The 18,056-nt window shown below is 34.0% G+C and overlaps 1 protein-coding gene across 1 annotated transcript in view; it reads right to left on the reverse strand.

Moving 5' to 3' along the window:
- The window catches only part of DIP-alpha (Dpr-interacting protein alpha), a 54,630-nt gene extending 36,819 nt beyond the window's left edge, over window positions 1-17,811 (reverse strand). The window contains exon 1 of the mRNA XM_014248201.3: window positions 17,560-17,811. Within this exon, the coding sequence (XP_014103676.3) occupies window positions 17,560-17,665 (106 nt within the window). The 5' untranslated portion in view covers window positions 17,666-17,811. The remainder of the gene's footprint in view (window positions 1-17,559) is intronic.
- Between the last annotated feature and the right edge of the window lie 245 nt (window positions 17,812-18,056).

The raw sequence follows: 18,056 nt of genomic DNA on the forward strand, positions 1-18,056 counted from the left end.
AAATCTGAATTCCTTGCTTACGGGTCATGGGCGTCTGAATGCATTTTTGCATCAGAGGCACTTGTATGATCATCGAAGTTTTTGTGTGGGGCACGGTTAGAAGACTGAGTTCATGTGATCGCGGAGTGCCCTAAGTACTCGGACATTATGGTTCTTGGAGGTATGGGGATTTCTGACGGACGTTTAGAGGTTAGCGGTGTGATCTCCATTAGTCGGAATGCCGAACAGTTAGGGTCGTTTGCGCGTGTGGCAAGTAACAAATGTCAAATACATCAACACCGAAAGAAGTATTTTCTGATTGAAAATCACACGTCTAAAAAAATACTCGTTATTATTATTATTTTAAATACTTTTATTGCATAAAAATTTATTGAAAAGTGTTGCTTGATCAAAAATATTCGAATACGAATTGGCAAATAAAGAATAAGAGAAAGAAAGCTCAGTACAAATGGAACACCAGCACGCTTACAAACCAATGAGAACGGTGGATAATTTGCCTGAATTCGGCAATGAACAGCAGCGACTGTTTTCTGTTCTCAGACTTCAAGAGAATGGTCGTTGGAAACGAATTTTCAATTCCGTCTATACTTAATTCTTCCTGCACATATTTGCTCTAGAACTCCTGAAAGTGTTAGTTCTCACTAATATACATACATGTATATATGGTATTTATTAAATAATTATATTAATGCTCACAAATATATTTACTTTAACACACATGTGAACTAAAAATATAGACATCCGATTGTTTTATTTTATTGGTGGCGCCCATTAAGTTTCGAAACTTCCACTACGCTAACCAAGATCTTACTCAGTCGCTTTAAAATTACGGTTGGTTTCGGCGAATGAGAGGTCTGCTACTTCTTGTAGGTCTTCTGCGATGTCGGCGCCTGCACTTAAGGCGCACAAAAATTTACAATAAATCATATTCTCGGTCGATTGTGTCGATTCAGCGCGTTTTTGCACTATTTCATCAATATCCTCTCGCTTCTCGCCTCTCAGCACTTACGCATGTTAACATACGTACGTATTCATGTGTATTTCTCATAACAATTACTTATAAACGCCGACAGTTTTAAACACTCTGCTCTACTCCTTTCTGCATTCTTAACTTTTTCCGCCATCAGCTGCGTATTTGCGTTCAACATTTGCTTACCGAAGAAGTAATTTTTTTCGCTTTTTTCCTGTTTTTAGTTACGACGCTTTTCAGTTTTGCCGAATGTAAACTTGCATGGAGTTGTATAAATATTTAAATATTGAACTTCGTGCACCAGGCGAGCGGCAGCCGGTGGAAGCGCCAGCGAAAGTTGTCTGCGCATATATTTTATTCATGCGTTGCCAATGAAATCGATTCGCATATCATCACTGCTTTTTGTTCGTTTTCATATTATTTTTTGCTTTTTTTTGCTATATTTCAAAGCTTTTTTAGTTGCTGTGCAAATTTGTATAATTCTTTGCTATTTTTTCTGCCTTTTTGCACTCCTCGCCGCCGCGGCAATGAAAGGCATTTCAGCAAAAAAGTGGGAAAATTTACGGTTTTCGACTCTATTTTCTATCGGAGTTTTTGCTTCATCTCCGGCAGCATTTGCAAATGAAGTGCCGCCTCGTTGATTGTGTTGATTTCGTTGATTCACTCAATTATTTATGTCTTCGAGTTAACACATGTGCGCCTGTATGAAAATATTTGTATATGTTTGTGTTTTGGGTATGCAAACTATTTGTGGAAGTACGACTGCCAACTTTTTGCCATAAATACTAGCCGGCAACAGTTCCTTTTATTTCGACGGGTTCTCAACTTCTGGCAATGACCCACAGGGGTTTTGGTGTAATAATCTGAATGTATATGTGAGTGGTGAAAGTAAATATGTATGTGTTCTTTGTGAACTATTTGTTGGCGAGATTCACATTAATTTTAATGATAAAATCGTTTCTGGGGAAAATTAACTTAAATCGTTGTCTAGTTTCAGTGCTAGAAATAACTTTAGTAGTTAAAAATTGGTGGAAAGTCGGTTTAAATTTTACTAACAATATGTGAAAAGCCTTAAATAAGTTAGAAAAATTAAATCAACTAGATCCAGTAAAAAGAAAGATGTCCCGTCATTAAATGTAGTTATAATTCACAAAAACCCCTTTGCTTATTTAAAATAAAAATAAAAAAAAACGTTAACTTCGGTTGCACCGAAGCTTTAACGCCCTTCACAAATACAAAATATTCTTTAATAACTTAATATTTAACGGCCAGTTTGTATGACAGCCGTATGCTATAGTAATCCAATACAGAACGGAGATTGTAACGTTGTCAATAATTGCAATAATCAATTCCCATTTTATGAAGATATCTCGTCATATAAAAAAGTTGGACAGGTAGGTTGAAAAGTCTCTATTTTCACAATGAAGTATTATACTAACTACTAGTTTCAATTTTTTTTTCTCAAGTTGGTACAGCTCTCGTGAGAACACATGCAAAGTTACACGTTACAATTGATTCTTTGTTTACAAGCCAGTTGAAGTTCACGTGTTAAAGTATTTTTTTAATATGATAAAATTTAATTTCACGCAGTGATTAGATTCTTTGTTTTGAAAGGTTTAAAAGCAAAGGAAATTTATGAGTTTTAAGAGTCTTCACCACACTTTGAATTTTGGGCTGGTGAAGTTAAACGTAGTCGTACTAGACGTGAAGACGATCCACGCGAAGGACGACCAAAAACCGCAACCACAACACACAACCACAAATCATTGAGCAAGCTCATAATATTGTTAGTGAAGATCCAATTTTGACTAATCGTGAAATTGCTAATGCTAAATTCCTAATGTTAGGCATCTCAGACGAGCGAGTAATTCATATCTAAAATGAAGAATTATATATTATATGAAAAAGCTTTTTGGAAAGTTAGTGCCGGACACGTTAACAATTCAACAAAAACTGGATCGAAAACCAATTTTAGCATAATTTATAGCGTTTTAGTCAGAATAAAACCAATATTTTGTGTAGTTTCATAACTATGGGTGAGACTTGGATCTATCACCATGATTCTAAATTGAAACATTTACAGTGGACAGGAGCTGGTTTGTTCAGCTCCGAAGCAGGTGAAGTCACAACGATCAGCAAAGAAGGTTATGGCATCAGTTTTTTGGGATGCAAAAGGAAGTTTGTTGATTAATTATCTGCAAAAAGGTAAAACCATCTACTTTGAATATTATTGCAGCCTTTTGGATCAGCTGGATGAAAGAAACTCGTGAGAAAAGACCTGGTTTGCAGCATAAGATAATAATTTTTCATCAGGACAATGCATCTGCTCACAAAGGTGTTTTAACAATGACAAAAATCCAAGAATTAAAGTACAAATTGCTTGAGCATCCAAAGTTTTCACCAGATTTGGCTCCCAGCGATTACCACCTCTTCAGAAACCTGAAACAATTTCTTCGTGAAAAGCGTTTTTCATCGAATAAAGAAGCTATTAGAGCCGTAGGCGGGTATTTTGCAGAGCTTCCGGAAAGTCGTGATAGGGATGGCATAAAATTATTGGAGGATTATTCTAATAAGTGTATTGAAGTTATAGGGGATTATATTGGATAAAAAAATATATTTCAAATATACACCAAAACAGTATTTTTTCATTTCAAGAGCAGAAATTATTCAACCAACCTGTAGTAATCCGATTTGACCATTTCGGAGGTTACACCATTGTCGTTGACAACAACAACCCATGCCAAATTTCATAAAAAAATATCTCGTCATATAAAAAGGTTATCTAAACCAGCATTTGATTCCGATCAGTCAGTATGCATGGCAGCCATATGTTATAGTCATCCGATATCGGTTGTTTAGACAGATTAGTAGCTTCATAGACGTAAAATTTCAGATCGACGGATGGACGGTGAACAGACGGACATGGGTAAAAAGACTCAGCTCATCATGCTGATTATTTATATATATATATACAAAACTAATACTATATACCCTGTTCAGGTTATAACAAGAAAAAACGTTATCTACGGCTCCATCGAAGCTATAATATCGTATACAATAACTACATGTTTAAATTAATCTGAAAACGTAAATGGCCAACTGAAAACGTTTTGCTTATTTTTGGTTTTATAAATATATTTTTCTTGATTTTAATCAGTCACTTTGAATGGCAGCTACACAAGTATGATTTGTGGACCGTTCTGCACAATTTCTTCGGAAATTATTGCGCTATCATACAAGGAATTGATTTTCATCGATCAGATCACTACACCTATATAAGGTATTTGATTATACCAGTTGTAGGTATATTCGATTAGCCGTTCTACAATAAGTGACAAGTCGAAAACTTTTGATGTATACCATGTTTGGAAGGCAGATTGCTTTTGTTGTTTTCTGTTTTGTCGGATATAAAAGACTACAATTAGTTTCTTCATAGAACATGCTCGAAGATTAAGGGCAGTTCATTACATATAAAGAGATCAGAAGTGCCATGAGTCACTTGCTTCTTTGAAACTGATTGCACACTCAATCTGCACATGTCGCATTTTTAGGGTTTCCATTTAGGAACTTTTTTATGCTGTTATTTGTTATTGTGATCTCTTTATTGTGTAATAAGAATACAATATGAATATTTAGAATTATTTTTGGTTTTATCGTCAAAAAATTATCATAAATTTAAATATAATATCAGCTTTTCCCAACAAGCATTAGTCGTTGGAATCTCTAGAACCAAATTTTTTCGACATGTTACTTTAGAAAAAGGGGTACATGTAATTATCGTCTGAAGATCAACTTACTTTGTGTTGAAAAATGCGTTTACTTTACGACTTTGGTGTGAGAGTAATCTTTGCACTGAGATTTCAAGCTTCGATTCGCTAATTGGTTCTCTTTGTAATAGGGTATTTTAAAATTAAAATGAGCAAGTTAAGATCTGGGTCTTTATTCTATATAAGCCAACATCTTTTCTTATTTTCATCACCTCAAAACATTATGCGGCTAAAGTAATATTAAACGCATATCTTTCAGTTTTCTTACCAAAGTCCAAAGAATATTTCAATAATTTCAAATCCTGAGCACCTTTGGGCTTTTTATTCGTTGCTTAAGGCCAATGCCAATTTTTTTAGCAAATTATCATAGCGGAGTCAAATTCTAAGTACTACAAACAAAGAAAAATAACAAGCTGTATACAAATACGACTTACAAAAATAACACAGTGTAGTGGAAGAGCGAATCAAACTTTAAATCACAGAATGACAAGAGGGATTTGGAAAATGAAATTTATCTGCGAGTGAAAGAAATAGGCAGTAAATGTCGAGGTTAAAACAAGACTTTGCACTGGTAGCTAATAAAAAAGGAAAATAAGACACAGCAGTAAAATGGTCCCTAAGAAGGAGGAAAAACAGTGCGCAGAATAAAAGGTGGAGGTGGTGGTTTATTTGGTAAGGTCATAAGTAAGTTGAAGATACAAATCTGCATGACACCTTTTTATGGTGATAAATATCAGATGAGGTGAAATTTGTGGCACCAGCGAAGTGTAGACGTGTGAAGCCTGGAGAGATGTGAGCTGTGGATTAGAGGTTGGGAGTCGCAGCAGTTGGAGTTGGTGCGCAGTGCAAATCCGCAATGATATGTGATAATAGAAAAATTTGCAAAGCTGAGAGAGTAAGCTAGACCTGCAAAGCTACTAAGAGCTTACAGCGAGATGGTTTCGTGAAATACTCTAAATTTGATACAAGATGAACCACACCATGAAGAGTCTATAAGCACAAATGAAGATGTCTGCAAGAACACCATAAATACTGAGGTAAAAAGCTTGTCGGCAATGATTTGCGCAAATGAGTAGAGTGCAAACTGAACTTGATTTCTCTTTTTTTATTTTTTATTTTAAGCAACCGCGTGGCCTTAAGATAGCGAAACTGTGAAGTCATTTGTAGATTGTGGCAGCAGACAGCAACTGTGGCAAATGACTTTCGGCGCGGACAAAAATCTTTGAAAGTGTAGATATGGTAGCAAGAGTTAGAGAATTGTAAGACAATATAATTTAAATTTCGGCGTACACACAACCATACATACATACATACGATATATAAAGCGAAAGAGAGGGAGAATAATTCCCCACATTACTATTGACTATCGCCGCGTTGAACCGCCGGAAGGCATCAAGCGCAGCTGCCGTCACCCCTCTTTACAAATTATTCGCGCCCGAAATCCTTATGGTAATGCTTGCTTGCAGCCGTTAGACAGTCGTGCAACATTTGCTTTACACCATTCGCCATTTGGCGTTCGCCGTTTGCCATTTGTGGCGCGCACACAAATTTCATTCAATTTTACATTGTTTTTTTTTCTAACAAATGACACACAATTAATTTCTGTGTTATTTTCAATTTGCGTAAAATGTTTTTTTTTTTGCTTCAGATTTTCTTTCCCTTTTAAAGCACTTCCTGTTTTGGTGAATTCAGAAGCTTGTTTTATTGCAGGAAGTTCTGAAAGAGTTACAGTCGTTTTTAAAAAAGCTCAGGCATTTTGAAAACTAAAAATATGCTTTATTTTTCAAATTACTTTGTAAAGGTGCCAGATTTTTATGTCGCAAAAGTTAGTTATTCTAATATCTTATATATGGTGTTTCCCGTTCGTTAATGGTCCATAATCCAGGATTCTGTCCACTTTTCATAATGTTGCACAACTTAGAGATAGTTGTACGCACACTAACTTAAGGAAAAGTTATCACTCTATATATTAAAAAAATAAGTAAAATAAAATGACTGATTTAAATCATTTTAGACGCTGTTTCATATTATCATCTACAGACCCATTTGCTCTTGAAAAAATCGTTTTTTTCTACATATTTTGGATGTAGATATAACTAAAAACATAACCTTCAAATATATTTGATGGAACGTGTATTGATTTACGATCAATTGAGCTTCAAGCCGGTTCTGCGCAGACTATTCACGTTGCTCAATCAGTTTCCCAAAAATTGTGTTTTTTAGGTATTGGCACGATTCTGACTAAACTATGAAAACTATTTGAAATCTTGAACATGATTGGAGTAATGAAGTATTTACAGATGAGTCAACTTTTCCCTTGGTTTCGCTTTGTAATCCTTCAGTATTTTATCTGGCAACTGCTACCTCATGGGACATCAACAAAAATAAATACAAGTTGTTTCTATGGAAAAAGGACTGCCAACAGACTAGTTCGATTTCTGGTTCATGTGACACTAGTTGAAAAGTAGCCAGTAATTTAATTATCTGACTGCAAGATATTTACGGAAAATCTCCTACTAACGGCACTTTACATAATTGAAATGCAAACAAATTATTTTGTGAAATTATAGTTTTCGCTCACATTATTTAGTATGTCGCTACACTTGGGAAAACGTTATTATTTAGAAAAATAGTAAATATTTCATCAAAGTTATTAAAAGCAGCAAATGCATTGAAATGCATAGAGAAGCAACAACAAAAGCACGACTAGATAAATTAAGCGGTCGAATAAATGCCGCCGCGTTTGCACTGGCGCATCATTCATTAGGCCACCATTCAAATGGGAATTTGAACAAATGCATGTTAAGCGGAGTATTCAATATTTTAAAACATATTTGGACACATAATTACAGATCTAACGAAAATATATGTGTGTGTGTATGTGAAAAGAGTTTGAAATGTAATAATTTTCAATTATGACAAATATTATCACTAATAATTAAGCTGTGATAATTTCAAACAAATTTGTTTATACATACATTTATACATGTATGTATGTGTGAAATGAATTATGACTAAATAGTTACGTAGTTTGTATAATTAAGCGTTAATTTGGCACTTTTGTTGCGAATTCGATTAAATGCTTAATTGTTTGTGTGTGTGTTTGTATGAATTATGTAAAGATGTGTGCAATTTTTTTCAAATTGATGATTAAATTGTATAGAAATTGAATTGGGCATACATAACGGCGCTATAAAAATTCGCAATAGCGGTACATTTACCACCATTTATGTGCAAGTTTAAGGCCACCATTAAAAGCTTTTTGGTGAATTTTTCACGATTAAAAGTATTCGTGCATTTATAATTGCTATATATCAACACACATATAATTGTACAGTTATGCTGACGGCTGTTAACCGTTGTTAGCGGATCGCGCAGATTTAGCAACCACAGAGTGGATATGCGCTTTGTCGGCGTGTTGTCATTTGCAAAAACTGCAAATATGCCTACAAATGAGGCAGTACAGTTATCAATGTGTAGGTGCTTGTAAATCCCGCATTGCGCACAAAAGTATGCAATGCTGGTCTGTTGCTAACCATTAACCGCTTGTTGACGTAACCATAGCCAAATGATGATGCTTGCATGTGTTGGTGTGTTTTAGAGGTTGGCCGAAAGCCGCTTTAAAAGTTATTAGACCTTGATTGAATAGCAAGACCACACACACACACACACATTTATTATATAATAAATATATACTTTTATTCAGATATATATTCTTGTGCCAGTGTTATTTTCGAGTTACCTAGTCTTTTATCTCTTCTATATTCTAGATAATGCCTCAGCTGTGATTCGCAATATATTGCTGTTTTGTAATTAAATATTTACGCTTGCATGCGTAGATTGCAGTCCACATATTGTTCACCTCTTCCTACCTACCTTGCCGAGGAAAAGCCGAAGAAAAAAAATCAAAAGAAAAAAATTTGTGTGAAAAATTCCCGTTTACCGCATAGGGCAGTTAAATTTTTAATGAGCCCAGTTTATTTTATGATGTGGTGGCGGTTTGCATTGTGGCGCATTGCCAGTGGCTAATGAATGTGCGAAATTAGTGCCGCTAGATTTAATGAGCCTTTAAAACGTTGGCGCAATCGCTATTAAAATATATGTATTTGCTTAGCATTTTTAATTAATTCAAATAGCGGCTCAGTTTTTAAGAACTTTAACTCTACATTAACAAGTTTTTAGTGTTGATTGGTGCGTTAATAAATAAATTGTGAAATTTTGGTAGCAATATCAAAGAAAATGTTTAGGGTTATCATTGTCTAGTGGAAAATAATAACAATTCTCTTCTGGAATATCTGTTGTCATAAAATTTCGGTTTCATTCGTTCTAACACCATAGCTGTTGAGCTTTTTCACGGATGGGTCGAAGCTAGGAGGGAAAGTTGGAGGGGGGGTTTTCTGTAAAGAGCTCTCCGTCAATCTTTGCTTCAGGCTACCGGACCACTGTAGCGTTTTTCAAGCGGAAGTGGCCGCGATCAAGGTTTCGGTAGCCTGAAGCAAAGCGTCTTGCATTCTGGCTCTGGACCATTGGACCTCGCATGCGCTCAGCAGACGCTGGTTGAGAATGAAACATCTCGGCAATCATACTTTTGGCGGACCAGAAGATTTGGCCGAAACAGATATTGGCCGTCTCAACAAGTTTGTCATAGGCACAAAGCGCTTTGTCGACATGTAAGGGTCTATTGATCCGGCTCATAGGAGTTTTGGGTACCACAACGGACCGGCGTTTAAGCTGTCCAAGTGTGATCCTTCTTAGGATCGACCCTCTAACCTAACCTAACCTAACACCATAATTTAATGATCACTAGAAAAATAAAATTTGATTTCAGAACTTTTTTCTTGAAAATATTATTTTAATATTTATTTATAACTATATTGAAGGAAATTATTTGTGATCAAAGGAATATATATTTTTTGAAAAATCGAAAGCTGAAAGCCTTTACAACTATTAGTTTATGGCGGCAACATTTTATTTTTTTTTGATTTGAGTCGCCTTGGCCATGTGGTTCTGTCTGTCCGTCAGTCTGTATACACGCGAACTGGTCTTTCAGTTTTTGAAATATTGATCTGAAATTTTGCACACGTCTTTTTTTCTTCAAGAAGCTGCTCATTTGTCGAAATCGCATTTAGCTTCCAAGTTTAAAGGAATTAAAGCTGTAATAATAAAAAATTATATCAAAAGCTTGAATCATGAGACATTCATTTAATATCTAATAAATCCGATCTTACTAGAAACGTATTCGTTTCGAATATCATAAAATTAATTCTGCAAATATTATATGTGATCTTCAAAAAAAAGACATTTGTTTGGTATATAACAGAAAATATTAATATTATTAAAGAAACAATATTTAAATAATCCAATATAGTTACTGTTAATATCATTATACTTTTATAACCCTTGTTTATAACATTCATTGGCTAAATGAGTTAAGCCTTCCTCGCCTCGTAGTACATTACATCACCACATATATACACCACTCTAACAGGCACAATACTGTCGCACCTTAGTACAATACACCACAGTTGAGAGCACAACTCACATGGGCACCACACAGGATAATCATTATACACGACCACAGCAAACAGGATACCGCCATACAAGATACATCCTACACATACAACCACCGCAAAGGACTGGATCAACGATCACGAGCCTCTTATTCGTTTAGACAACTATCCTGTGCGACACATCTATTTCATTTCTTAATCGATAATAGCAATTCTGAGAGCTTACTCGATCAACACAATCCCTCACGTCATTTGCATAATTATTCGTTCACATTTGATATCGCCCTGAAATATTTTTATACCTATTATTGAATACTCATTAAATCTGTTCGCAAATAAATTCTATTTTTTTTTTTTAATAAAGAATAACTAAATAAAATCTAAATTTTCAAACAAATAAAATTGAGCGAAACACAGTCCTATAGACGTTATCCTTTAAATTATAAGTGAGTGTTGATGCTTATTAACGACCAAATAAATTGGGACCAAATTGCTTTATAGGAACGCTAAGCTTCAATCCAGCGGCTATTATCGGCTTAAGTTTTGTTAACATATTCAGGGAAACTGAGTGCTGCTCTAAGTATCTGAAATTATTCTATTTGATTAGTCAGACCATTGCGTCGCCAAGCTGGTTTCTGGGGACATGTTCTCTGCTTTCATATTCGTGAAAGATATTAAAGCGCTGCAACTGAAAAAGTTTCAAGACTCAATGGAAAAGTTTGCTGGAATTTGAAAGGGCATTCTCCTTTTACCGTTTACGGACTGGGAGTATATGGGATACACGATTTCAGTTCCAGTTTACTCCTTAACAATTGGACGCACCTAAGCGACATAATCGACAGTCCATCTTGTCTTGAGCTCAGTCGAATACATCTATCTCTAAAACTAAATTATGGCGAGCTCGGAACTTCTACGGGCGATCAAGAAGCTTTTGCGGGCCTAAGATAGAAACATCTACTGTCTCTTAAAGGGTTATATCGACTTGCAAGTCAGCGCCATTTGTTGTGAATTTATTTTGAAGAGACATTTTATTTAATAAGTAATAAGTATATAAAAGATGCATTTATAGAATTTAATGCACTTTAATAATCGGCGATTTATTTTGACAAACTTTGGATTCCCTTGATCCCATAGCCGATCTATAGGATGAAATCCGAAAAATATTATCTGGCGATGCGGTAGATTTTACTGCTTAAAATTATCTCAAATCGAAAAACCAAAAGACTTTATTTCTACTGAATACAGGAAATGATCGAAGGAGAAGTCGAACTTCAGAGTGACTTAAAAATCGATATTATCGCCAAAACTACTTTTCTTTCCAACATTAACTGACAAATATATCTAAGAAAGTCCGTGTGAAAATTTGAAGCCATTTCTGAGAAATTTTCCTCATTGACTACATATGAAACTATATGCCGGACTAACTTCAAATTTTCGGAAAATATTTTCAAATATATACCATAAGCATTCGAAACACAATTGGAAATTTTTGAAAATGCCGAATAGTAATCTGATTTATAATCAATCGAAAAGCCTAACCTTAGTTAGAAAATAAGGCTTTTTTTGATGCCATAGCACATAATTCCTAAAATAATAGCATATATAATAACAATAATGGATATAAGTATATCAATAGCATACTTGCCGCTTTTGAATCGTATAAGTAGGATTATTTAAGCGGGTAATTATAGCAGCAACAATACTTATTTATTTCATAAAGTTTGGAATTTAAATTCAGAAATTTCAAACCGAGTAATTAACGATAACAAATTGTCAATTATTTGTTGAAAGTTTAAATATTTAATCGCTGTTTAAGTTACCGCATATTGCGCTTCAAAAAGACGACAACAACAAATAAACGCAATAAATACTCGCCAATGTAAATACCGTTAGGCATGAAAACATACACGTCTGAGTAGAAATGGCTTGTGAAATTTCCATAATTTATAAAAATTGCACAGAAACAAAAATATAAATAATCGGCATAATTAAATATCAAATTTATTGCTATGAAAAATCAGTATAATCAAATACTTGGCTTTTATAAACAATTATCGTTTCGAAAAAAAGCACCAAAAACAATAAAAACAATGTGTGAACAGTGGACCGGCCAACAGGTTTGCTTGTGTGTGTGCGTGTGTGTGCGCGTGTAAGCGCTTGACTTCAATAAATAAACAAAAGTATTAAAATTTTAAATGGCAGTCAATTAAGCCGCAATAAAATAATTTGCATCATTAATATGTACATATGTGTGCGTGTGCATACAATTGCTTTCATAAGCATGCATATTATTTATTTATCTCACACCTCCGCATACCCGAATACATGCCACGGTGTGAGCGTGTTTCAAGTGCACGCCAATTTGCAACTTGCCACGTGCAAACTGCGGCGTCGCCACAGCGTGTGCAGCCGTCAAACCGCAGCCGCCATAGCACAGCCGATCGGCGATAATCAACGCACACTCACATCTACTCATTCATGCATAGGTACTCACATACCATACATGCGCAAGTGCAAATCCACAAGCAGATAATCGAGAATTTATTTATTGGCAATACATGTGAAATATGCTCAAGTGTTTGCGTATCAATTTCACAAATTTTAACTATTTAACAACAACAACAATTCGCTGCTTTAACGCTGTGTGGCTTTTAATAAGTTATTTAATGCAAACACTTTAATGATGTTTATTTTATTTGAACTGCTCTTGTAAAAATAATTTTATGGAATTTGATGCAAATATTCATGAGAGCGCTTTCGATGAAATTAAATTCAATAATTAAGGGAAATTAATATTTTTATGATTTTTTTAAGTTTAATTATTTTAAGTACAGGTATATTTCGGCTTAATAGCAGCTGGTATGTTTCTGAAGTAGCTATGGAAATAATATCGTTTCACTCATCTTTTGTATATAAGTAGAAATTCTATTTAAAAACAAAGTTTTCAAAAAACAAGAAAAAACGTTACCTCGGTTTCGCCGATTCACAAAAAAATATTCTTTGTAAGAACGATTTTTATAGGATCTCCTTCTAGATGTTACAAACTACGTGGGAAACTTAGCGTAATCTCTTGTATTATTTTTTTTTATCGAAAAGTTAAAAAAAACGCCTCAGATTTGTTTAGTATAATTAATTACGTAATCCAACTTTTTCTTTAGAATTTGACTTTTAATTCTACATAGTAATTAGCATAAGTCCAATAATTATTTTTATGTTGATATAGAGGTAGAGTATTATGCATGTTTCAGGTTTCATGTTGAAGAAAGTGCCGAAATTATGTTGGTACGAGTACGTAACTTATATTACTGCAAAAAAATTCCTCAATTGTTAACAGTTATTCCATTGATCCTTAGATTCGGAAACCCCATAAGTTATAGACATAAATAATCTGCCCGACGAGCTTAACCAATTTAGCCATGCCCATCTGTCTGTCTGCCTGTATATATATACTCGATTTTTAAGGTATTGGTCGGAAGTTTTGCACACGTGCTTTTCTCTTCAAAAATCTGCTCATTTGTATGGAAACTATTTTTATTTGACAGCATATCTAAACACAATTTGATATGGATTATTGTACAAGACAATACTGGTGATGCTGGTTCACAGAGTTGTTTCTTAATATTTTTTGGCAGAAAAAGTTAGTTCTTTTCTGATGTCGACAATATCATTATTGTTACATTTCACGTTTATAATTGGCCGCTCCATTATTACGCTGTTTTAATACATTTCATTATTACAGATCTTCAAAAGTGTCTACATTTTTGTATTTTATTTAAATTTCTTCCCTTCGATTAAAAATACAAAAATAGTCTTTTTGAAATAAAGTGAATCAAGTTGAGTCTCACAGACTCTTCGTCAAAGTCAAAGTGAACTGAAGTAAAATTTGTTTCTTTGTTAATAGTATATATTTTGTATATTAAATTCCCAAATAATGGTTTAAGAGTGCCCTCTAGTGTTAATATTCGAAAAAAATATGAATTTTGTGGCATATGTATTTGGATAGTGTGTATATTTCAAAATAAAACAATAAAATTGTATTTGAATATTTCATATATTTTTGAAATTACATTATTTTGAATTGTAACTGCTTAGTTCAATCGGGTCTATCAGTTTATCGTTAAACCCGTTTTTCTGAAAATTGCATTTTTCAAATTGGCTGCAGCTGTAAATTGAAAACAAATACCCCTATTACTATATATGATAAATACTTATTTCATTTTTATATTCTCCCAACATGTTGCTTTATCACCATTAATCAAAAGCAAATAAAATGCCATAACTAAGCTCCACAATAAGATACAAGGCTGTTATTTGGTACACAGCATCACATCAAGGAGGGGCAATTGCAGTTTAAATTTTTTTTAAAAAGTAAGCGTGGTATCGCCCCCTAATAGGTTTAATGTACATTTCTCCTAAGTCGTTTAAGCTATAATAACAAAATTCACTGAGAACAAACGCTTTTTCCACCTCTATCGACAGCGTGACAACCACGCCGATTTCCCAAATAACACCATTTTAAATTAAATCTGATTCTTTAACTTTCCACTATGCAAATTAAGCATTGTACCGCAGTAACACTTAGCGTGAATAATGCGTTTAAATTATGCCACCTTGTCACAAAAAATTGTCTAAATCGAACCAAAACTGCTCCAGCCCCTAGGTACTGAAAATGTGGACCCCAGTGTGAGATATATAATTGAAATTCATATAATGAATTATATAAATGAAACTCTCGATAGTAGTATGTTTTTGTGTCAAAAATGGTTTAAATCGGATCAATACTTCCTTTAATATCAAATGTTGCAAAGACCTAAAGTAATTTCTCGCGCTTTGTTCCTTGCAAGTTGTGAGAGTATGATATGTTCGGTTACACCCGAACTAAGAACTTCCTTTTTTTTATACCCTGAATAGGGTATATTAAGTTTGCCACGAAGTTTGTAACACCCAGAAGGAAACGTTGAAGACCCTAAAAAATATATATATAACTGATCAGCATGATGAGCTGAGTTGATTTAGCCATGTCCGTCTGTCCGTCCGTCCGTCCGTCTGTATATATGCAAACTAGTCCTTCAGTTTTTAAGCTATCGATCTGAAATTTTGTACCTGCCCTTTTCTCACTAAGAAGCTGCTCATTTGTCGGAACGGCCGATATCGGACCACTGTAGCATATAGTTGCCATACAAACTGAACAATCGGAAGCAAGTCCTTGTATGGGAAACTTTTTTATTTGACGTAATATCTTCACGATATTTGGCATGAGTTATTTTCTAAGGTAACAATGTAGTTCCTGAAGAAATTGTTTTAATCGGATGACTATAGCTAATAGCTGTCATATTAACTGAACGATCGGAGTAAAGTCCTTGTATGGAAAACTCTTTCATTTGACGAGGTATCTTTCCGAAATTTGGCATGGATTATTATTTAAGGCAACAACGTAATCTCCGAAAAACTTGAACAGATCGGATGACTATAGCATATAGCTTCTATACAGACTGAACGATCGGAATCAAGTGCTTGTATGGAAAACTTTTTCATTTGACGAGGTATATTGACGAAATTTGGCAAGAATATAATCTCCGAAAAAATTGTTTAGATCAAATTGCTATGTCATACAGCTATCATATAAACTGAACAGCCGTTCCGATCGTAAAGTGCCTGCATGGAAAAAATTTTTATTTTTTATTGCCGATTCACGAAATTAAATCGAAGTTAATGTTTTTTCTTGTTTTTTTTTTTGTTTTCAACCACGGTGAAGGCTGCCAGTTTTTTTAGAAATAAATGCTCTTAATCTTAAAACATTCCATGTCAAGTTCTCAAAGTGCACGTTTTTCAGGTGATATATCTAGAGTGTGCGAGGTTGGTGAAATTGTAATATAGTAATAATACCCTTCACAAATACAAAAGATTCTTTACAAGATTTTTTTTTTGTTTTTATTACAAACATTTTTATAACGATAGCAAATTTTGATAGCACTACAATTTGTTTTGTAAACTTCCGAACAGTTTGATTTTAATAGCTTACAAAGGTAACAAAAATTCGTAATTCCTAAAACTCCTAACTACCAACTAAATTATTTGGGTTTTTTCGACATAAGCGACTAGAGAGACATCCGTAGAAGAGGAAATTTCTCGCTTCCCCATTCACATGTTCATTAAGTCTTTTTTAGTGGGCCCCTCCCTGAAAACTTATTTCTTCGGCGTCTGTTTTTACATTTAGGTCACGATGAATATCAGCACTTTTGATACACTACGGAGCCTTTACAATACTCCTTAGCATCTGATTCTGGATTTTGATTCTGATCGGTCAGTTTGTTTGGCAGGTATGTATGCCATAGTGACTCGATCGGAGCAATTTCTTCGGTATGAGACAGCAAAGAACATATGCAATAAATGTTTTTATACCCTGAAGAGGGTATATTAAGTTTTCCACAAAGTTTGCAACACCCAAAAGGAAACGTCGGAGATCCTACAGAGTGTATCTATAAATTAACAGCGTGACGAGCTGAGTCGATTTAACCATGTCCGACCGTCTATCGGCCTGTCTGTATATACGTAAAATAGTTCCTCAATTTTTTATATATCGACCTGAAAATTTACACTAGTCCTTTTCACCCCAAGAAGTTGCTCATTGCTGAACGATCGGAATCAAATCCTTGTATTGGAGACTTTTTTGTTTGAGTATTGGGTATCTTCACGAAATTGATCACAGATTATTATTAAAGGCAGCTGTGCAATGTTCGAAGAAACTGTTGTAAATGGTCCACTATAGCATATAGCTTTCATAGTAACTGAACGATCGCAATTAAGTGCTTGTATGGAAAAAATTTGTTTTTGATGAGACATTTTCACAAAATTTGGTATAGATTATTACGCAAAAATTCAGTGGATTCTCCGAGGAAATTGTTCAGATGGGATCGTTATAGCATATGCTGACATACAAACTGAACGATCGGAATCAAATCCTTGTATGGAAAACTTTTGTATTTGACGAGATATCTTTACGAAATTTGGTATAGATTATTTTCTAAAACAACGCTAGAATATCTGGATTTTCTAGAACGGAATACTGTATTATATCTTGAATCAAAATCTAGTTCTTGTATGGAAACTTCGTTATTTGCGAAGGGTATTCCAGCTTGGGTGCGATTTAAAATTATAAAAGTCTAGAGAGCTTGTCCAAAAATAGTCAGTGCAACACTTGATCTGGACAAAAATTTTTTTTTGACTCACATATATTCAGTAAATGAAGTTGGCTTCAAACTTTGAGAGTATTTTAAAATATTTTTTTTTAACTACAGCATTAAGTATTTACCTCGGATTAGCGAAATTATCAACAATAGAACGATCGTCATTTTCTCATTATAACAGATTAACCGTGTGAGAAAGTAAAATGTATGAGAATTTAAAAAAAGTTTCATTTTAATATTTTTGTTTTTCCTTTTAAATATTTATTTCACTGTTTTAGGTGCCGTCATTGAACACTTCAATCAAGTTGCGTTATTTATTTTGTGCAATATTTATTTCAACACAACATTGTACATGATTTTTGAACACAGAGCTTTCCCAATACTGCTTGAGATTTGTTTTCAAAAACTCGAGTAATAAAATGCGGCAAGTAATTTTGCGATCTTACTAGCATTTTAGGTATTCACTTTCAATTCGTATGTTTTTATAATTATTTATTAATTTATTTATATATTTAATGTAATATTATTTTTTACTAATATTTTGCACACTAGTGTTAATCACTTTTTAAATTTTTTTAAACTTATTGTTACTTGAAATCTCACAATGTGCCAATAAGCCTTG

This window comes from Bactrocera oleae, chromosome 5 (assembly GCF_042242935.1).
Source record: "Bactrocera oleae isolate idBacOlea1 chromosome 5, idBacOlea1, whole genome shotgun sequence".
Taxonomy (NCBI): domain Eukaryota; kingdom Metazoa; phylum Arthropoda; class Insecta; order Diptera; family Tephritidae; genus Bactrocera; species Bactrocera oleae.